Source organism: Eptatretus burgeri, chromosome 16 (genome assembly GCF_056783735.1).
Source record: "Eptatretus burgeri isolate ZD-2024b chromosome 16, Ebu_testis_v1, whole genome shotgun sequence".
Classification (NCBI taxonomy): domain Eukaryota; kingdom Metazoa; phylum Chordata; class Myxini; order Myxiniformes; family Myxinidae; genus Eptatretus; species Eptatretus burgeri.
In genome coordinates this window covers 42,607,484-42,630,707 of record NC_140976.1, presented here as the reverse complement: position 1 = coordinate 42,630,707, position 23,224 = coordinate 42,607,484, and the positions used below count along the sequence as shown (strand labels likewise).

Below are 23,224 nucleotides of genomic sequence, written 5' to 3'. Positions count from 1 at the left end.
ACACTTTTGTAAACTTGAATATGCTCTTTCCAATGGTGAACAATTTGAAGTGGTATACCTTGTCATATATTTGCAATCCTCACCTGAATTTCGAGGAAAAATGAAAATTTTCAATTTTTGAGGGATCATGACTATTATATATGACTGATTAAGAAAAGTAAACATGTATTTGAATACTACTACCATACAGTTATTACCTGAAAAAATTTCAAGCTTCTGGGTGGAGTCAATAAAATATATGGGGTCTCAAAGTTGGGTCTTCATACAAAAACAACATTTTTTTTTCTGGATTTCAACTGATCAGGTCATAAAATTTAATAGTGGTATACTCCGTTTTATGTTTGTTTCTTACAGAGCAGTTATAAAAGAATAATCTCTGAAAATTTCAAGGCTCTAGCATTAACATTTAAAAAGTTGTGGGAGTTCAAAAGTAGCCGTTGATTTTGTGATGCTCGCAACGACCATAAAAATAGGGCCACAACCACATTTTCAACCCTCAATATCTCGGAGTTGACCGCATCTATGGACCTAAAATTTTACGCAGCTTCATTTTGATACCTGGGAACTATTTTATGAAAGTTTAAAGTAAATCTGAGGGGGTCAACTGGGAGGCCTCCAGTGATATGAGGTGGAATAACTCTAAGTTAGTGAGTTCATCGAACACCTTACCCCACGCAGTCTTGAGAAAAAGGACATAGGAAGCATCTTTTAAACTCTTGCTTTGCGTTTCCAGGCACAATATATATTTCCGATGAGCCGCAATTTTGTCTGAATCTTGATATTCCCCAACACTTAGAGCGCGAGCGGAAAATTTGATTGTTCGAGATGACGTAATATTTTGGCAAAGTACTGCAAAACTGGAAGTTTTTGTAAGTGCCAACAAGGCATTCAATTGAAATGAAAGAAAGGTTTTAAAGGCTGTAGGAGAAAGAAAATTTTTTTGGAAGTTTACCACCGTTGGTGCACCGTCTTTTACGCCACCTTATCTGATGCATCACATTAGTTATTCGTGCCTGTTTGTGTCCTTTATGACGTCCCTAAAAACAGTAAGTTTCCTGTTTGGAATGATTTTGAATTTTTTTGGGCTGATAGGCAGGCAGACAGAGTAAAAAATTACTTTACTCTTCTGTGGACATGCACACTTGGGATGAGATTCTATACAATTCACCAAATTCAGAGCCAAAGTACTGCTAAACTGCAGGCTTCTGTTCCAATTTGTATTCAGATTCATTTTCTTCAGGGTTCAAAATATAGCATTCAATTGAAATGAAGTAGTTCCTCAATCATAGACTGATGCCTGCAGACAGACAGACAGACAGACAGACAGACAAACAGAAAAGTGAACCAATTGCTTAACCTCGTTTGTTGCTTCATGCGCATGGGATAATCATACTACAATGGAGCAAACATGAATGTCACTGAAACTCCAAAATTGACATGTGGCAGAAATAGCACCAGCTGTGGTGGTAGCCAGAATGACAAATCATCCTCCTTTATCTTATGATATATGATCAATAAAATTTATTTCAAGAATATTATAAAGTGCATTTCCAAGAATGTTCCGCAGCACATTGCCCGCCGAAGGAGGGCCGACAAGGGAACTCCCACCCAGAGGGGAGGGGTGCCTGCTAGTAATTACAATTAATAATGTACAGTAAAGACACAATCCAAATACAGTACTGTAGTACCAAGACTTTTGAAACTTCCTGTATATCTTTGTTGGTTTTGATTATTCCTTGCACAAATTCTCTGCCTCAGGAAAGATACTCAACCTTGTGTAATGATAAACCACGAATGCCTCCTTGTCCCCAAAAATATAATTGAGTGGTTACTTACCACCCCCAATCCTGATATCCACACATCGTTTAAGTTTTTTACCAAACACACCACCTGCTTGACTTTCAAAGAAATCATGCTTGTCATGTTGGATCCTGTGAGGAGAGAATGAAACACAATTGACTTTATTATTTTTCTCCTCTTGTCACTGTATAGGAAATTAATGAGGCCTCATCTAGAATATTGTGTTCAGTTTTGGTCACCACATCCGAGGAAGGACATAGCTACCATAGAGAGGGTTCAGCAGCATTCAGCAACGATATTGAATCTGAGCTTTAGCTAGACTAATCTATGAGAAGTGGCTGAAGGAGACAGGGCGTTATACATTAGGAAGGAGGGGATTATGAGGGTATTGGATGGAGATGTTTGAGATAATGAAGGGTACAGAATAATATAAGTGCAGAAGAGTGTTTCAGCAAAATAGAGTGATCGGACCAGAGTCCATAGCCTGGAAGTAAAGAAGTTGAGAGTTAAGACAGTAGTATGGTAAGGGTTTTTCACAGAGAGAATAGTCAATGCATGGAATGGTATTTGGAAAGGTAGTGGCAACAGAAACAATAGATAGGTTTAAACTGGAATTAGATGGGTACCTTGAAGCATTGGAGATGGATGGTTCAGGGATGTTGGCAGGACTTGTACAGTCGGTCACTTGAGTATGGATGGGTGATTGTGTGCATCTGTACTGATTGTGATGTCAGTGAGAGGGTCTCATAAAAAGAGTAGAAGGGCACTCGGTTCAGCGCATAACTCCGTCAGGCTGAACAGTTTACGTTTTGTATCCCAATGATAGGTCGGATCTGCATCCAGACCTTAACCAAAATCCAATCGGCTTGTTCTTATCACCTAACCAACTCATCCACTGAGTTGTGTCATAACTCATCCACAACTTTTTGAAATACCATGCTGTATATCGTTTTGGACTTATCTCTCGATGATGAAGAATCACTTGAATATAAAAAAATTCTCATTCCGGATCTGGATTCAGCTCTTCATCAAGATCAAATCAATTAGTCCTTTTCATACTCCCAACCTGTCCACCAAGTTTTGTCGGAATCCGTCAATAACGTTTTGAGATATCCTGTTCACAGACAAACAAATACTGTAGACAAACAGATGGGGTGAAAACATAACTGAAGGTGGATGGAGGTAATAATGTCGTCGGTGTTTGTGCATTTTACACCCTAAAACTGCACTCGCTCACCGCCCCAATTCCTCCCGACCCCTTACCACCTCGTCCCTCCCCCTCCCACCCTGTATGTGCAGGTGTCCCGTATTTTATGGAATCATCTCGTTTTTTTTACCCAAATGTCCCACGTCCCGTTTCATACCTTCCTGAGACGCCATTTGTCCCGTATTTTTAGTACGACGAACAATATTTGAAAAAGGGGAATGCGGTACGCATTGCAGGTGTGTAATGCCTCTATCATGGCAACAGTATACCATCAAGAAGGTGAAGCAGATGTCAGAAACCCTGTAATGACAAAAACCCTGCAATGGGAGTGATTTAATCGTATTCAGGCAAAGTTCGCTGAAAAAATAGGAAGAGTTCCCTAAAGTGGATGCATGTCTTTTGTGACGAATCAAATGGCTACTTTCTACCAGTTTTGACTGACTGATTGATTAAACCTACTAACAATCGTCGAGGCTTTCAATGACATCTTGGATGCTGCTATCTTGTCTGTTCCTATTTTTTGTGAGGATGTTGAGGTCACAGAGAAATTCACTTACCTTGGCAATGGTTTTCACATCTCCGCATTTTGTGAGCTCGAGTTTGATAGACATTTGGATCGGGCCTAAAGTCCAAGGTGCTTCCAGTCTTGCTCTATGGATGAAAGACTTGGACTCTGACCAAGGATCTGAAACGGAAACTTAACTCCTTCGGTACCAGGTCTCGAGGGAATCCTCGGCTATCGCTGGTCAGACTTTGTATCCTCGCGTTTGCTGAGAGAGAGTCTCAGTTAAGATTTGTTACTTGCATAGTCTGTGAGCATCCGCTGTGGCTGTATGGACATGTGGCTCATTTTCCTGACTCTGATCCTGCTCACTGGATTCTCTCAGCGAGAGAGACTCATAGGTGGATGCGGCCAATGGAGTGACCACGTGCCGCATGGTTGCAGCAGGTTGATAGGCATCTCAAGCATATGGAGATGAGCCAGGCATCTGCCTGGGGGATGGTCAGATGGAGGCCCCTGGAGTACAGGCGGAAAGTGGTTTATGGTGATTGAGGTTAAAGTGTCAGCCTACACAACGAGAACAAGGAAAAGAGCAATCGGAGATTGCAGACCCTCTTCAGGACTTGTTTTGCGTGGTGTATTTTGTGTGGCGTTTATGTACGAGTGTGCTACGCAATTAATAGGAGACATAACTAGAACTGCCACTTTATAACTGCTGGCAATGATGACCGGGTACCAAGACGCCCCACTTTGATGCAACCCCACTGTGGTCAGACACCTGACCCTGACCCATGACGTTTTGTATGATTATTTTATTATGCAATTGAATTCAGAATTGTATTATAATAAATTCAATTCAAATAAAATGGAAGACCAAATAGGTACAGTCCTGCATTGGAGTAACCAAAAGGAACCTGAACAAGCAAAAAACAAAGATGAAGTTATCAGGAAGAACCTGGATAGGATTCCAATTTCAGTTGCTACACCTCTACCCTCAAACCCATCAAGGCACAGCCAAGTGAGCATTCTTCCAAAAGAAAAAAACCCACAGTAAGAAATGAAAATAATTCTGACTGCCAGACCATGTGTCCAATCAAGTTGAAATTTAAAACATATTCCCCATCACTTCTAGATCATAATTGTGAAGTTTCATGTCGATTGATTAAGTCGTTCCAGAGAAAACATTATTTAATATTTTTCGTCAATCCAATATGGCTGCCAAACCATGTGACATCAATTATTCCTCAACAAACTTGTACACACAAGGCTTGGGGAACATTTGTGTGAAGTTTCCCCTCGATCTGCCTAGTCATTTTGGAGAAGAAGATTTTTATGTTTTAGGGTTAATTCAATATGGATTTGTCCCTCATGTATAGGTGGTCATACATGTAAAGTTTTGCCTCGATCTGTTCAGCCATTTCAGACAAGAAGACTTTTGAAGGTTTAAATATATATATATATATATATATATATATATATATATATATATATATACATGTATACATATACATATATATACATATATATATATATATATATATATATACATATACATATATATATACATGTATATATACATATATATATATATACATATATATATATATATACATATATATATATATACATATATACCGAATCATGTGACCAATGACATCATCAAAAAACTTTGTGGACCATTTTATCCCTAGATGACCCTCAAAAATTTTCATACTGATCGGATGTAGCGTTCTCCATATGAAATTATGACGTCATAATGAAGGCACCTTTGTTGTCATAAAAAAATCACACTCATTCCCCATGAGGAGTACTTGCTATTTGCCAAGTTTCATTTTTTTCCTTGGTGCGGTTTCAGAGATACAGAGGTTCAAAGTTTTTCCGTTTTCCAATATGGCTGCTACACCATGTGACATATGACGTCATAATTATCATCATAACATCTCTATAAGTATTCACAGCCATGGTGAAAATTTCGTCTCAATCCGACAAGCGGTTGCAGAGAAAAACATGAAAGTTCTGTGTGGACAAACAAACAAACGGACCCAAATGCAATACCCTCTACTTGGGTGAGAGTAATAAACAGTAAAATACACAAAATATATGTTTGTTTACTGATCATCTATTTGGTGCTTGTTCTTTTCGAATTAATGTTCAATGTGAATAATGCAAAGTGTTTGCTTTTTCCTCTCAAAATGTACGATTATGCATGTATTTGCTTTGGCATACCAACTACAAATAATTTTCATGGTGGCCATTTTGAAATTCAAAATAGCTGTCGTATTGTCTTTCTAACTGTAATATCATTTGCTTAGGTATCTGTCATTATAAATATGATATTAACATAATAACTGAATTCACAATAGCAACTACAACTTGTGTTTAATGTCAACTATTCCATAACAAGTGTCCATTTTTAATGCTGGTGGCCATCTTGGATTTGGTACCCTTACCCTTTTTGTAAAACATTCCAACCTACATTTTTTTTAACTTTTACAACCTAAAGATACAAAATCAAGTGAAAGTTTACTTTTAACCAACATTTTTCATGAAATTACATGACCTACTGTACACTAATAGAGACGGTAAAGTGTAGAGCAACTGGATTGATTCTGGGCCTAGCCAGACTAGGTTATGAGGAGTGATTTAAAGAGACGGGACTTTTTGCATTAGAAAGGAGGCCATTACGAGGCAATTTGATTGAGATATTTAAGTTAATGAAGGGTAGAAACAAAATAAGTGCAGAAGACTTTTATAGAGGATAGACAGTGATAGGATCAGAGGTGTTAGCCAGAAAGTAAAGAAGAGGAGAGTTAGGAAAGTAAAAAGTCTCAAACACTCAAACATAACCTCCAAGGCAAAACACCACCAAGGGTGGATGCAGGTTATGGTTTCACCCCTGTCTTTCTGTTTATTTGCTTGTCTATGAGCAGCCGGATATCTCAAAAAGTTATAGACAGATTCAGAAGAAACTTGGTAGGAAAGTTTGGTGTGTGACAACGACCTGGGTGTGAGATCGACCTTTTGGTGAAGATGTGGATGCTATAATTGTTTTTAATGATTCTTCACCAAATATGAGAGATGGGCCAATAATGATATATGTACTACGATATCTCAAAACGTGGACGGATTATGACAAAACTTGGCAAAGGAGTTGAGTAGGTGACAAGAACAAGCCGATTAGATTCTGGTTCAGGTCCAGATCCAGATCCCGCCTATCAGTGAGATGCAAAATGTAAACTGTTCAGGTTGCAGAGGGATGCACTCCACCAAGTGCCGTTCCAGTTAATGTATGGATTGATCTCCCTGGAAAGGTAGTAGCAGCAGAAAGAGTATATATTTTAAAATTTGAATTAGATACAGTGGATACCTTGATACATTGGAGATGGAGGGTTATCGGGATATGGGCAGGACTTGTAGGTAGCTTGCAGGTGGATGTGTAATGGTATACATGTGTAATTATTGTGACATCTGTGGGAGGGTCCAACTTCATCAAGGTGCCTCACATCATACCGGTTTAGCTGTGGGACTAGAATGGCACCTTCTTTTCCTTTATTATATTTTGTTTAAAGTTACTCCCTTATCTACCCCTCTCTTCTTACAGTGCTTTCCAAGGTTCTCATATGTGAAGTTATTGTGATGTTTTGGATGGTTCATATGTGTGTAAAAACACACTGGTCCTTTTGTCTGCAGCCTGATGGAGTACTGCCCTCCCCTCTGGGCTGGTGCTCCTGCCTCTCACCTATCTCGGCTTCACGCAGTGAAAACCAAGGCCTTTAGGATCATTGGTATCTCCCACAGTGAGGCTGAGTCCTTGGGCCTCTCACTCTTTCACCACAGGCAGGTCGGTGGTCTTTCTGTCTTCTACCGTCTCCTCTCCAGTCTTCTCCCCCCCCCCGCTCTGTCTGCGATATGCGATATGCCCCCCCCATCTCAATGTCCGCCAGAAACCCCCTTCTGGTAAAACTACCAAAATCACGAATTACTTCTCACCTTCACTCTTTATTTCCTTTTATTCCCCGCCTTTGGAATAAACTCCCACACTTTCTTCAATCCTATTCTTCCCTCCAGGTCTTCAAAACAGCTGTTCACCACCTCTGATCTTCCCCTATCCAAAACCCATGATCTTTTCTACCCCCCATTAATCCACTCCAAACCCACCTCCTTCAAATTCCCTGCCTTCCTTCCTGAAAGTCTCCTGCCGTGTAACGTCCTGAAAGTCCCTGTGGTGTCCATCTTGTACACCACGTGTTCCCTGCCCAATCCCTCTCCCTTCCACAGATCTCCTAATGTCTCTGTCCCCCACTGTTTTGTCCTTTCTTCTCCCACCCCTCTTGTCTCCTGCCCCCCCCTTATTGTGGCGTTGTGTGTTAGCTCATTATATAAAAACTGGTGGGGTGACTCTGCCCATTCATACTATGGCAGTCAGTATGCTGCCCAGGGGCAACAGAGAATGTTGATCACAAAGAAAAAGCCATGGTTATTGTGGCGCACGCAGTGGTGACCAAGGATGCTGGAGATCGAGGAATTGGCAGCATTATATTTTTTGCCAGGTGATGTTCCGCTTCAGGCAAGGCTTCATAAAGGAACTGCATTGTAGAAGGCAAAACTACGTTTTTTTTGTCGTCACATTATCCTTGAGGGAGAAACAATGTGTTGGAGCGTGCGAGAAGTGCTCGAGATGGACTGTATTAATGGTTCAGGGAACAATTGGCACTGGGACTGGGCCTGATCACCATTTCATTCTCTTTCTGCCATGCTGCTCTAATAGTCTAATGGACCCGTCAGGAGTTCCATCCTAACAGGCCTGAAAGCCTTTCCCGAACTCATCTCCTCTTTTTCCTTTGATCCCTTGCAATTTTATGTTTTAATTTTGCTTCTCTTCCCTCCACTGGGTTCCACTCGGGTGTGTGTGTGTGTGTGTGTGTGTGTGTGTGTGTGTGTGTGTGTGTGTGTGTGTGTGTGTGTGTGTGTGTGTGTGTGTGTGTGTGTGTGTGTGTGTGTGTGAGTACGTGTGTGTGCATGTGTGTGTGTACGTGTGTGTGTGTGTGTGTGTGTGTGTGTGTGTGTGTGTGTGTGTGTGCGTGTGTGTGCGCGCGCGCATCTGTCAGCCATTCATCGAACTTGTGGCCTATGTGTTTAATTTTTAGTTAATGAATTCCGTCATCATGATTGAGTGCCTTTGGGATCTTCTTACTGCATACTTTGCTTCCTGTGGACCCTGTTTCTTGATTTATTAAATAAATGAGTGGCACCTAATCCCATCGTGATTGACTATGTAACACCGGTAGAACCACCATCTTCCTTAATGCCACAAGGTTAAGATGAAGATAATAATGAGATCATACCGTGGTTGCCTTTTGAAATCTGGATTTTATTCAACTTTACATCACTGCCTCTTCGATCAAAGTTGATTATCTTTCTTTCATAGAACCAGGGTAGAGTGTATGGATGAGGTAAGAGCCAAAGATAATATCTGAATCGTCTTACCTGGAAAGTGGAGCAGAGTGTAATAACTGCCAGGCAGCAGGTTGTCCATCTTGAGAGGAAAGTATCGTCGTTGTTGATTCGGGTGCATGAGGCTGCAGTTCCGCACCTGTAAGGTTCCCTCTGTAATGTTTAACTGCATGCCGCAGTCAAAGGCTTCTGTGCTAACGAGTGGAAGATTGTCTCTTCTGATATAGGCTTCGATCCAGGCCATGTCACTGAGTGGTTCAACAGAAAAGAATATCATGGTGCCGTTTGTATGAATGTCGTACTTCACAATTGCTTTGCACACTTCAAAAGTGCAGTTGCGGACTACACTGATGGTGTCTTCTGTGTTGATCGAACGTTTTGTCAAGGGTAGGTTAAAAGCCACTTGGGATTCTGAAACGGTTTCCGCCGACTCATTGTTTTGCAGTTGAATGCCCACAACAGAGTACGTGAGCTTTTTGTCATTCCAAACCAATGGATTTTCTCTAAAGTCCACAATCTGAGAATGAAGATGGAATATAAGGTTGAAGAAAGCAAAACAGCATGGCAAATATTCTTGATAACAAAACATTTTTATTTTGCTCAATGGCTTGGCTTCTGATGCAGGGGAATAAGTAGAACTCATCACTTTTCTGTATATGTAATCAAACCCCACAGCCGTATTCAGCCATCGGCTATTCGGCGCATTTACGTTTGGAGTACAGCGGTGACACTTTTGGGTTTTGTAGTACATTGGTGGCGATATTGCAAAAATGGTCTCTGCTTGAATTTGAAAAGCTCTAAACTTGTCGACTATTCAAATAACAATAGTATTTTCATCAAAGGGAAGATGCAGAGTCATGAACTTTGTGGTCTTTTTTTTTAAGTATAAAAAATATAGGATGGCCCACTCTGACTCTAAAGGTCTCGATCAAATTGCTTCATGCAATAGTGCAGATGTTTCGGCAAAGGACGGAATATGATTTTCATGCTGCATTCTTGAACGCTCATCATGCAACACGATGCCAGAGCAAATGCTGTACAGACTGGCTTCTGTTTTCCACCTTGATGTTGAATCACCATTGTGTTGCTAGCGAATGCATATTGGACCGGAATTCAATTCGAAATTCATCCCTCTCGTTGCAGCATTACCTAGGCGTCGCTTGTGGTGCTGATGCAGTGCTCCTGAACATTGGGGGCAGGGACTTGTCATTTGCTCAGAGTACCGGCTATAACTCTGATACTTTACATGAAAGAAACTGTGCGATCATTAATGTCCACCAACTAATATTAGCAATCGGGCCTCAGCTTTAACATCCATCTGAGGGAGGACATTTTTGTCACCTTTGATGCAGCTAATGCACTTTTTGTCATCTTTGATGCCTTGTCTGCGAAATACCAGGATGACAGTTTCTAGTTACGTGGAGATTCGAACTAAGGCTCGGCAGTTCAGAGGCAATCACTATTATTGGAAGAATTATTGTCTTTGACAATCAAAAGTGGATCATGGGGTCTGGCCTGAAAGACTCGATGTATTCTCACTCACATTTAAGCTGTCTACAGTATAGTCTGGGTTTGAATCTCTACCGAGCAATCAAATGTCACCCCTGGTATTTTGCCTGCAGGACAAAATCTGTGCGCCATCCATCAGAAGGACGTTGTGTCAAAAGGACCACTCTGCCAGCACTGGTGTTTAGTGGATGTTAAAGATCCCATAGTATCTTTCATGAAGGGTAGAGGAGTTACTGCCAGCACTCCAAATGAGTTCCAAACTCCTGCCTCCCTCAGTCAAATGTCAGGCCTGGGCAGCAAAGTTCACCAAAGACTTTCCCTGACCGACCGACAAGAAGGTGGGAGTAATCTGGACCGATTATAATAGATGATCTATATATCTCTTTTTCTGTATAGAGGTCTTGAGCAAATCAGACTTTTACAATTCAGCACTTACCTGCAGCACCCCAAATGGTTGTGGAGATGTTCGATTGTCACCGTGGAAACTAATTGTGTTGAAATGCGTTGCCCAAGTTTTTTCAGTGAGATGTTTGGCTTTAAGAACGTCTCGATCAACACAAAGATTGGCTGTGCACAGCAAGATGTTCTTCCCACCCGGAACAAGCACTTTGTTCACACCGATGCCGTCTTTCAAAATATTATTGTACACCATATGGAACAGTTTGGAAGCCTGCAGAGTTTACAGAGCGTTTAGTTCCATTATGCAGTCACGTGAAGAAACAGACACGATCATATAAGCAGTTTACGAACCACAAAATTGAAGTCCCAAAATCCGAACACAGTCCTATGTAAACCATCCTTGCCAATTCAAACACCACCAATTCACATAAACTTTTTCTTGGAGCTATCATTTCTGCTGCATAGCAATCCGTTAGTTGTACTGAGTACATTCGGCTTGTGCAGCATGCAACTGAATGCCGTGTGCATCAACTCGATATGCTTTACGGTACATTGTGCCAAAGTTTTCCATGGACCTACAACAATGAAAATTGGAACAATTTAACAAAAAAACATTTATTTACCTGTAAAAAATTATGCCAGTGGCCTTGTTTTGCGATGAATATAATTCCCTTATGTTACAGTGTTTCATGGTACCTTTGGTCACCGCTTGGAGTTGCCACGACGTCATGACGATGATGGACATGCAATTGGAGGATGATGATGGATTGGCATCTCCAGTGGATTCTACGCCTTTACCAAATCTACCTACCTCTTGGCCAGAAGTGTAAGAATTAAGGTGGTTTCCCACGGCATCTCAGAGGTGTTTATTATTATTTTTTTTACTGGAAATTAAAATCTGAGTGCCAATGCTGAAGCAAATCACGTCGCCTATATTGAGCTAAGATAGCGAAAGAGCACGTTGCACTTGTGTTTATTAATGCATTCTATACCAATAAATTGTGCTAAGGGGAAAGCTTCACCTCCACTGTCATACTGTGAAAGTCATCCTCGTGACTGCTGTATTGTTGCTCGATGTGAACCTTTAAAGATCAATGATTTGGTACAAACTTTTTTGCCTGAATGCAGCCGTCATGTTATCCAAAAGATGAAATGGGATGGTTGAAAAACAAACACAGCAGTATAGTTCGAGTTGAGGATTAGTTCACGTTTGGGTTAAGTTTACTTACTACAGGGGTTAGAGAATAGGTTAATACGTCAGACCGAAGGTTAGCACTACATCTGTGCTGAGGTTAGCCTGTTGGAGTCGGGGTACACTTATGTTGTACCTGTTGCTGTGTTTGAGCCTGGGGCGTCATTGCTGAAATATAGCTGTCTGGGCTCTTCCCGACATCGTTGTTCTCTGTTCCTGTCACACTTCTTTCAACTTTTTTACATTTCGCTTTATTAGCCCTCGTTGGACTTCGTCCGAAACGGGGGCTCATGGGTTTGGTCTCGATTTTCATGTCTGTGCATGCGTGGGTGTGTGCATCCACAACCATATCTCGAACATGCATGGACCGATTTCATTTGTACTTGCACAAAGACAACACATGATGGCATACATAAGCACATTCTTTTGTTTCACAGCGCGATCAAAGATGGCCGACTGGTGGCCATTTTAGTTGTAAAAAAAATCCAATGTTGAACACGTCCTCAAACATTTCTCGGCCATGCATTTATCGATGTTGTTCAAACTTGGCACAAGGATAAGGGATGATGGCTCACAGAAGCACGTAATTCTGTTTCGAGATCAGATCCAAGATGGCCATCTCATGGCCATTTTTGTTACTTAAACGTGTCCCCAAACATTTCTCGGACATGCATGGTCCAATTTTGTTCAAACATGGCACAAGCACAGTACAGGAGAGCATACACTTGCACCAAACTTTATTTTGCTATCTGATAAAATATGGCCGACTCGTAGACTGGCGGCCATTTTTGTTATTAAAAAAAACCCCGTGTTGAACACATCGTCAACCATTTCTCGGACCTGCATTTAGCAATGCTGTTCAAACTTGGCACCCAGATAAGGAATGATGGCTTACACATGTACTTCATTTTTTTTTCAATTTTACATCCAAGATGGCCGACTGCTGGCCATTTTGTTACTTAGATATGTCCCCAAACATTTCTCAGGCGTGCATGGTCCGAGTTTGGTCAAACTTGGCAAAAGTACAGCACATGATAGCATCTACGTGCACCTCAGTTTACTTTGTGATCTGATCAAAGATGGCTGACTAGTAGACTAGAAGACATTTTAATTGTACATAAATATGGGCTAGCCCTTCAACTGCGTACAGCAAAAATATTTTTGTATTTTTTGTTTTTTGGCTCATTGTAATCATTGCTTTTTCATTTATTTTTGGTCATTTTCCTCTCTTTTATTCTTTTTTTTGCAATTATTTCTCTCGTTCTTTATCTATCTGCCTGGGGAGAAGAGAATCCTTACAAAATAAGAATAGCCGCACCATGGTCACAACCTGCAACACAAAATATGTATTTTTTTTCCTCATCTGTCCACTCAAATCTCTCAGCCTTGCTATTGAATGGCTCAGCTTACATTCTCTAATCTGTCTCAATAACCTTATGGCGTGTCTGTCCCGTGTTCCCATGTGAATGAATAAGATTTGATGGAACCGTGTCTGTCCTGTGTTTCCATGTGAATGAATAATGTTAGATAGAGCCGTATCTGTCCTGTGTTCCCATGTGAATGAAGAAGATTTGATGGAACCGTGTCTGTCCCGTATTCCCATGTGAATGATTAAGGTTAGATAGAGCCATGTCTGTCCGCTGTTCCCATGTGAATGAATAAGATTAGATAGAGCCGTGTCTGTCCCGTATTCCCATGTGAATGAAAAAGATTTGATGGAACCGTGTCTGTCCTGTGTTTCCATGTGAATGAATAATGTTAGATAGAGCCGTATCTGTCCTGTGTTCCCATGTGAATGAAGAAGATTTGATGGAACCGTGTCTGTCCCGTATTCCCATGTGAATGATTAAGGTTAGATAGAGCCATGTCTGTCCGCTGTTCTCATGTGAATGAATAAGATTAGATAGAGCCGTGTCTGTCCCGTATTCCCATGTGAATGAAAAAGATTTGATGGAACCGTGTCTGTCCTGTGTTTCCATGTGAATGAATAATGTTAGATAGAGCCGTATCTGTCCTGTGTTCCCATGTGAATGAAGAAGATTTGATGGAACCGTGTCTGTCCCGTATTCCCATTTAAATGATTAAGGTTAGATAGAGCCATGTCTGTCCAATGTTCCCATGTGAATGAATAAGATTAGATAGAGCCGTGTCTGTCCCGTATTCCCATGTGAATGATTAAGGTTAGATAGAGCCATGTCTGTCCAATGTTCCCATGTGAATGAATAAGATTAGATCGAGCCGTGTCTGTCCCGTATTCCCATGTGAATGATTAAGGTTAGATCGAGCCATGTTTGTCCAATGTTCCCATGTGAATGAATAAGATTAGACCGAGCCGTGTCTGTCCCGTATTCCCATGTGAATGATTAAGGTTAGATAGAGCCGTGTCTGTCCGCTGTTCCCATGTGAATGAATAAGATTAGATAGAGCCGTGTCTGTCCCGTATTCCCATGTGAATGAAAAATATTTGATGGAACCGTGTCTGTCCTGTGTTTCCATTTGAATGAATAATGTTAGATAGAGCCGTATCTGTCCTGTGTTCCCATGTGAATGAAGAAGATTTGATGGAACCGTGTCTGTCCCGTATTCCCATGTGAATGATTAAGGTTAGATAGAGCCGTGTCTGTCCGCTGTTCCCATGTGAATGATTGAGGTTAGATAGAGCCATGTCTGTCCAATGTTCCCATGTGAATGAATAAGATTAGATAGAGCCGTGTCTGTCCCGTATTCCCATGTGAATGATTAAGGTTAGATAGAGCCGTGTCTGTCCAATGTTCCCATGTGAATGATTAAGGTTAGATAGAGCCATGTCTGTCCTGTGTTTCCATGTGAATGAATAAGATTAGATAGAGCCGTGTCTGTCCACTGTTCCCATGTGAATGATTAAGGTTAGATCGAGCCATGTTTGTCCAATGTTCCCATATGAATGAATAAGCCTAGATAGATAAGATTAATTGTGATTCTGAACAGGAAATTTACTTTATATCTGCAACCTCAGTTTTTTCATGCCAAGAGCATGCCAAGAGGTATACGCACTAGCCTCAGAACTGTCAAACCTGGTTTTGAAACCCTGCCTGGCAATAAACTGTCATCCTGGTGTTTCTCAGGCAGAGTAAGGCATCAGTGTGTGCGTTGCCTCTCGAATGAACATTAAACTGGTATCACGTCTGCCAGCATTAGTTGTTAAATGTTAAAGATCCCACGGTGTCCTTCGCGAAAAGTGGGCGTGTTATCCCCGGCACCCTGAACGAATTCCAAATTTCTGTTCTAACCTGCACAGGACATCAGCAGCACATTCTCACTCCCAGAAATAATGTAACCAGCATCCACAGGCTGTATTTGAAATTAAATTAACAAGCTGCCATGTAAAGTTGATTTGCACAAGGGAATGCCAGTAGATGGGACAGCCAGCATCGTATCTATGAAGGATAGCATACGTCGATGAAACACCAGGATGTAACCTTATAGTTCGGCTTTGAATCAAAACCAGAAATAGACATCCCAAAGGCAAATGCACTGCATCTGAGCTATCCGTTTAGCCGAGTGTTGCTCATGGTAAGGGAACGATGGTATCATGATCTTTTTTTTCCTCTCCGGAAATTGTGACTTATTTTAGCATGAACACAACCAGGTACATACATCTATGATATTCATCACAGCTTCAGCAATTAAAAGCGAAATTAATGAATGGCATTGATAAAATGATTTATTACCTTGTTGTTGGACAGATCTGTTGCATTTTGATTTTGTTCATGATGCAGCTTCATTGATGTGATAATATTTCCAGCCGTGACTGTTAGGGCTGTGCAAAGACACAAGCACCTCTGACATTTTGGAACACGGTCAAAAAGGTTAACAAAATCATTTATAATCTCAATTTTTGCTCAGACCTAACCCCTGAATGAATGAATTAATTGAGCCAAGCAACAGCAAGCAGAATCACAGACTCCGAAATCACAGACTCTGAAATCACAGACTCTCATACCAATACCAATCATACTCATACCAATCACAGACTCTCATCGAAAGTGAGACGCATCATGTGGAGCATATACTACCTTGTGTCAGATATGGATAAATTAAGATAATAGAGGCAGAGAATATCTCCATTCAAAGTGACTGGATTGTAAGACTATAGTTGTGAAGATCGATGTAGGAGTTGTAGTTCACAAGGGAAACTTCAAAGAGTGATTTTTCCAATTAATTTGAAATTAAATTGTAAACAGAGGAGGATATTGGTGAGACACTTGGAATATGTCTTTTGTAATGGTTGGTAATATTAAGGGGAATTCTATTAAAACTGGTTGTTGTTTGTACGGGAGAAGTGTGAAAAGTTACCAGATATTTAACCAGACGTGGTGGCATAGTGGTGAGAGCATTAACTCACTGACTCGTCTGATAGGTTGGTGGTTTGAACCATGGCCGAATCCTACAAAAGACTTTAAAAATGGTACAGTATGTGCTGCTTCCTTGCTTGATGGTCAGCATTTAAAAAGGATGGAGTACAGACAAATAAACATAGGTTGGCAAGCATTGGCAAACTTTATGGGCCAAATGCCATTGTCTTGTGTTGAAATTCCTTGCAAGAAAACTTACAATATAAGTTCTAGAACAGAGATAAAATCAAGAGACAAATTAAATAGGGATTGTTTTTTTTTCTCCGCAAATGGAGGATTTTGCATTTTAATGTTTAACCAGAAAACTGTTACATTTTCCAGATTTTGTTCAGGTGTTGCAGCAACAAATTTCAACAGGGTCAAAATGAACATTATATGGATGACGCAAGACATATGGACCAACCTGCAGAAGTTCTCTGATCTACAAGTATGCAATATCTCTTACCTTTTGACATGCTCATTGTGGTCTTCTTATAAAACTTGGGCATGGCTTCTGCTTCTCTCAAGATATTTGAAACACTCTGAGAGATCGAGTCCTTGAGAAAAAGAGCAAATATATATAGATATATATATATATACGATGAGGAATTTGTCTTCTCGAATCTCAGACGTGCTGAAAAGGTTGCTGCAGACTTTGATTGAATACACCAAGAAATTTTACCATATTCCGAAATACATTGATTACAATAAAACTCCTGGTAAGCCAATCATGTGGAGAGCTACACTTGTCGGTAAGACAGAGCTATGAGGGTGAGAGGGTAAGTGGGGAAGGGTGCAGGAGAGATATTGTATCTGTCCCCCCCCCCCCACTCTCTTTCACTCCTGCATGCTTCATTGCTACGCAAAAGCACATTGCTTCATTGCGGCGGATCTTAGAAAACCCCTTCGACGTGACAGTATTGTTGCTTGATTGACTATATTCGAGAAAGGATTCAAATTCAATCGATACAACTGTGTGATTTGTGAAATACCATCATAGGAAGTATATCTGGAGTCTCTTCAGTAACATATTGTAGTGCCAAACAATACTGTTCACAATCAATGGGTTTATGAACCTGCTTCGTTGAATTGAAAATCATGAGGAGCAGATTGGAAACAACCTGAAAAACAACAAAGCTTGCAACAAAGTCAATATTTTATTTCCTGTCAATCGTGAAACAAAATGCATTAACGATCTACCTTTAAACATAAAAGTGCTTATGAATAGTAAATACGCATATTGCTTTTAAACAATTAGTATACACAATGTGAACACCTCCATAACAGTAAAAAAAAACAAAAAAAATTAGCAGGGCACTCGGTAGAGTGCATACCTCTGCCACACAATGTCTGATCCACGAGAACATATCGCGCCCAATACATTTTTGAGATATCATGCTATATATTGTTTTTGGCCCTATCTTTCAATGGTGAAGAATCACTTTAAAAATCATCAAATCCGGATCTGGATCTTCACCAAAATTGAATCAATTCTTCCATGTCACACCCAACCTGCCCACCAAATTTCATCCGAATCCATCCACAACTTTTTGACAGACAAACAAACAAACAGACGAATGAAATTGCTCGTTGAGCAAGGAATTGCCGGAATAACTTTGTCATATCTCCATGATCTCTGAAAAAACAGAAACCTGGAAATCAATTTGGTTCTTATAAGTCGATAGTGTGACTGTTTAATGAGTTATAGCACTTAGTTTGGTCATGATCATAACTTGGAAGTCGATCGGACTTCAAATGGCGTTTTTATCGCAATTTGAAAATTTTGACCTGACATTCGACCCCCGACCGCTAAGAAGGGTGTTGGCGTGACACCCCAATGAGACATATGGTTGGATGCAGTATTGGAAGATGCACATTTTGGATTTGGTTTGAAGTCGATACGACTATTTTAGCGGACGTTATTGCGAAAATAAGAATTTCGGTTTATTGCTGACCTTGACCTTGACCTTTGACCTAGATTCACCAAAAACGACAAGTGTCTAAGTTGGACCGTGACCGACGTCTGTACCGTTTGGTCATGATCGCTGAAACAGTGTGGCTGCTACAGAGTAACCAAACAAACAAACAAACAAACAGACAGACACACACACAGAATGACACACACAACCGACCAACATAATTGCTGAAATCCGAAGGATTCCGGCAATTAACAAATAAACAAACAGACAGAGAGGGGCGAAAAAAAAAACATTATCCCGAGATTTTGAAAAATTATTTCCTGGTGGGAGTGGAGTTTTCAAATTTCAAGGAGCAGTGGGGATGGTTCGTTCCCCCTTATAGGACAATCAGAAATGCCTGGACTGTGAGATGCACAACAATAGCTCGGATAATAATTATTATCATCACAGTGGGACTGAGTGCATTTATATTTTCTGGACGTGGAGAGGGGGCTCAAGCCTTTTCACCACACCCCCCTGTTGTTGACACCTTTGTTGGAGGAAAAAAGGTAAATTTTAGAAACACGAGATACAGACGTGGAAATTCGAAAACAATCAAACAATCCAGGTATAAGGCTCACGGACACTTGAAGCCTGTTCAAGCATAATTGCAAGTTTGTAAACTGGGAGTGTTACCTCTGCTGTCGAAAGTGTGTTGAGCAGAGGAATCAAAGTTGCATACATCTGTACATATCCAAGCGCCATTCTGGTGGATCCGTCATTCACTTTATTCCACAGAGAGCCGTTCAATGCAATGATATTGTGCACAATGCTTTCGGTAAATTTTGGTGGTAAAACCTGTGGATAGCAGCCAAGACGTAAGGAGGGTAGTGAACATTAGAATTGCTTTATTTATTTAACTTGCGAAATCATATACCATAATGATTATAATTCATGATTAGTTCACTAAAATGATATAATTCACATGATATAATTCACTAAAAATTGGTATTATTGGATGTATGGTTGCTAGTAATTTTTTCATAAATGATCTACAGGGAGTAGACAAAAAATGGAAATACCAAAGTAAAGTCACTTATTAGGGTGTTGGGTCACCACTTGCTACCAATATGACCTGCATGCACCATGGCCTTGAGTACACCAGCATCTGGAATTCTGCAAGATGGATACGGTACCAAATTTCCACGAGAAAGTCAATCAACTCACACCTGTTTGATGGAGGAAAGTGTTGTCTCGGGCGTTGTTCCAGAATATCCCATAAGTGCTTGATTAGGTTCAGATCCGGTGACTGAGAAGGCTATGACATATGGATACCATCAGTGTCATGGTCATCACACCAGTGAACGACCACATGTATGCTCCATGGATGTCATCCTGGAAGACACCCCTCCTGGCAGGAAAGAAATGCTGCAATACGGGATGAAGATGATCACTCAGTACCGTGAAGTTGTGACTGGCATTGACCTTGCCTTCGAAGGAAATGACGGCACCCAAACCATGCCAGGAAAATGCACCCACAACATTAAAGAACCACCAGAATCCTTCACTGTTGGAACCAAGCACTTCAGGTTGGCGCCACACATGCAGAATTCTTCAGGTTGGTGCCACACATGCACTCATCTGTTTCTCGAGAACATGGTGAAGGATGATTCATCCGACCATATCACATTTCTCCACTGCTTGGTTGTCCATTGCCTATGCACTTTGCACCAATGGACCCCGCAAATGCGCATTGCCAGGTGTGATGAGCAGTTTGTGCACTGCAATCCAACTATGGTGTCCCACTCTGTGAAGTTTTTGGTGGACTGTTTTTGTAGAAAATGACTGCTAACGCCCCAGGTTGAAATTTACAGTCAATTGATTTGCAGTTGCTCGCCTACTTTGCCTTGCACTTCAAATTAATTAATGGATATAAAGATATTGCATGATGCACTTCTGCCCACTGTTTCCCTTTGCTGATGATGTCTTTCTCTTGGAGTTCCATGCCAACATCACCTTTGACACCGTTGCTTGTGAAACATCAAGTTGAGCTATTTTTGTCTCTGAAGCTCCTGCCAAATGCACCCCAACAATCACCCCTCTTTCAAAGTCACTGAGGTCTGCTCTTACAGCCATGTTCGCCATAATTATAGGCAACCAGGCTTGTGCAGCATTTTTATACATGACCCAAAGCATGCTCGGATGTCATTTTCTTATTTAAGACATGGGCCACACCTGTGTTGAAGCTATTGCTTTCAATATACTTGGTGTCCCTCAAATACCCAGGTTTTTACAACGTTTTGTCCACTACCTACAGATACTGTAAGTCAAAGGATCTCGATAAACCAACAAGTAGATAAGCTCCCAACCTAGTGTCAGCCAGTTTGGGATATTTTATTTTGGGTGTGTCCGTCCGTCTCACCGTGCATCTGTCTGGACTCAAAAGTGACCAGAGCATGGTGCATCCACTCGAATGTGGAGCACAGTGCCTCTACTCGAATATGGAGCAATGTTGCATCTACTCGATGATAGAGCACGGTGCCTCTACTCGAAGATGGAGCATGATGCCTCTACTCGAAGATGGAGAATGATGCCTCTACTCGAAGATGGAGCATGGTGCCTCTACTCGAAGATGGAGCATGGCGCCTCTACTCGAAGATGGAGAATGGTGCCTCAACTCAAAGATGGAGCATGGTGCCTCTACTCGAAGATGGAGCATGATGGCTCTACTCGAAGATGGAGAATGATGCCTCTACTCGAAGATGGAGCATGGTGCCTCTACTCGAAGATGGAGAATAGTTCCTCTACTCGAAGATGGAGAATGGTGCCTCTACTCGAAGATGGAGCATGATGCCTCTACTCGAAGATGGAGCATGATGCCTCTACTCGAAGATGGAGCATGGTGCCGCTACTCGAAGATAGAGCATGGTGCGTCTACTCGAAGATGGAGCATGGTGCCTCTACTCGAAGATGGAGCATGGTGCCTCTACTCGAAGATGGAGCATGGTGCCTCTACTCGAAGATGGAGCATGGTGCGTCAACTCGAACATGGAGCATGGTGCCTCCACTAGAAGATGGAGCATGATGCCTCGACTCGAAGATGGAGCATGGTGCCTCTACTCGAAGATAGAGCATGGTGCGTCGACTCGAAGATGGAGCATGGTGCCTCTGCTCGAAGATGGAGCATGGTGCCTCTACTCGAAGATGGAGCATGGTGCGTCTACTCGAAGATGGAGTATGGTGCCTCTACTCGAAGATGGAGTATGGTGCATCTACTCGAAGATGGAGTATGGTGCCTCGACTCGAAGATGGAGAATGGTGCCTCTACTTGAAGAAGGAGTATGGTGCGTCTACTCGAAGATGGAGTATGGTGCGTCTACTCGAAGATGGAGTATGGTGCCTCTACTCGAAGATGGAGTATGGTGCGTCTACTCGAAGATGGAGCATGGTGCGTCTACTCGAAGATGGAGTATGGTTCCTCTACTCGAAGATGGAGTATGGTGCCTTTACTCAAAGATGGAGCATGGTGCCTCTACTCGAAGATAGAGCATGGTGCGTCTACTCGAAGATGGAGCATGGTGCCTCTACTCGAAGATGGAGCATGGCGCCTCTACTCGAAGATGGAGCATGGTGCCTCTACTCGAAGATGGAGAATAGTTCCTCTACTCGAAGATGGAGAATGGTGCCTCTACTCGAAGATGGAGCATGATGCCTCTACTCGAAGATGGAGCATGATGCCTCTACTCGAAGATGGAGCATGGTGCCTCTACTCGAAGATGGAGCATGATGCCTCTACTCGAAGATGGAGCATGGTGCCTCTACTCGAAGATAGAGCATGGTGCGTCTACTCGAAGATGGAGCATGGTGCCTCTACTCGAAGATGGAGCATGGTGCCTCTACTCGAAGATGGAGCATGGTGCGTATACTCGAACATGGAGCATGGTGCCTCCACTAGAAGATGGAGCATGATGCCTCTACTCGAAGATGGAGTATGGTGCATCTACTCGAAGATGGAGTATGGTGCGTCTACTCGAAGATGGAGTATGGTGCCTCTACTCGAAGATGGAGTATGATGCGTCTACTCGAAGATGGAGCATGGTGCCTCTACTCGAAGATGGAGCATGGTGCCTCTACTCGAAGATAGAGCATGGTGCGTCGACTCGAAGATGGAGCATGGTGCCTCTGCTCGAAGATGGAGCATGGTGCCTCTACTCGAAGATGGAGCATGGTGCGTCTACTCGAAGATGGAGCATGATGCCTCTACTCGAAGATGGAGCATGGTACCTCTACTCGAAGATAGAGCATGGTGCGTCTACTCGAAGATGGAGCATGGTGCCTCTACTCGAAGATGGAGCATGGTGCCTCTACTCGAAGATGGAGCATGGTGCGTCTACTCGAACATGGAGCATGGTGCCTCCACTAGAAGATGGAGCATGATGCCTCTACTCGAAGATAGAGCATGGTGCGTCGACTCGAAGATGGAGCATGGTGCCTCTGCTCGAAGATGGAGCATGGTGCCTCTACTCGAAGATGGAGCATGGTGCGTCTACTCGAAGATGGAGTATGGTGCCTCTACTCGAAGATGGAGTATGGTGCATCTACTCGAAGATGGAGTATGGTGCCTCGACTCGAAGATGGAGAATGGTGCCTCTACTTGAAGAAGGAGTTTGGTGCGTCTACTCGAAGATGGAGTATGGTGCGTCTACTCGAAGATGGAGTATGGTGCCTCTACTCGAAGATGGAGTATGGTGTGTCTACTCGAAGATGGAGCATGGTGCGTCTACTCGAAGATGGAGTATGGTTCCTCTACTCGAAGATGGAGTATGGTGCCTCTACTCGAAGATGGAGCATGGTGCCTCTACTCGAAGATAGAGCATGGTGCGTCGACTC

The 23,224-nt window shown here is 42.0% G+C and overlaps 1 protein-coding gene across 2 annotated transcripts in view; it reads right to left on the bottom strand.

The window, feature by feature from the left end:
- Window positions 1-23,224, bottom strand: part of LOC147010959 (polycystin family receptor for egg jelly-like) — a 217,149-nt gene that overhangs the window by 105,510 nt on the left and 88,415 nt on the right. For both annotated transcript variants that reach the window (XM_085860350.1, XM_085860351.1), the window contains 7 exons: window positions 19,031-19,192; window positions 17,429-17,557; window positions 16,903-16,993; window positions 15,774-15,862; window positions 10,909-11,142; window positions 8,997-9,480; window positions 1,837-1,931 (listed from right to left, as the gene is read on the bottom strand). In XM_085860350.1, the coding sequence (XP_085716476.1) occupies window positions 1,837-1,931; window positions 8,997-9,480; window positions 10,909-11,142; window positions 15,774-15,862; window positions 16,903-16,993; window positions 17,429-17,557; window positions 19,031-19,192 (1,284 nt within the window). The remainder of the gene's footprint in view (window positions 1-1,836; window positions 1,932-8,996; window positions 9,481-10,908; window positions 11,143-15,773; window positions 15,863-16,902; window positions 16,994-17,428; window positions 17,558-19,030; window positions 19,193-23,224) is intronic.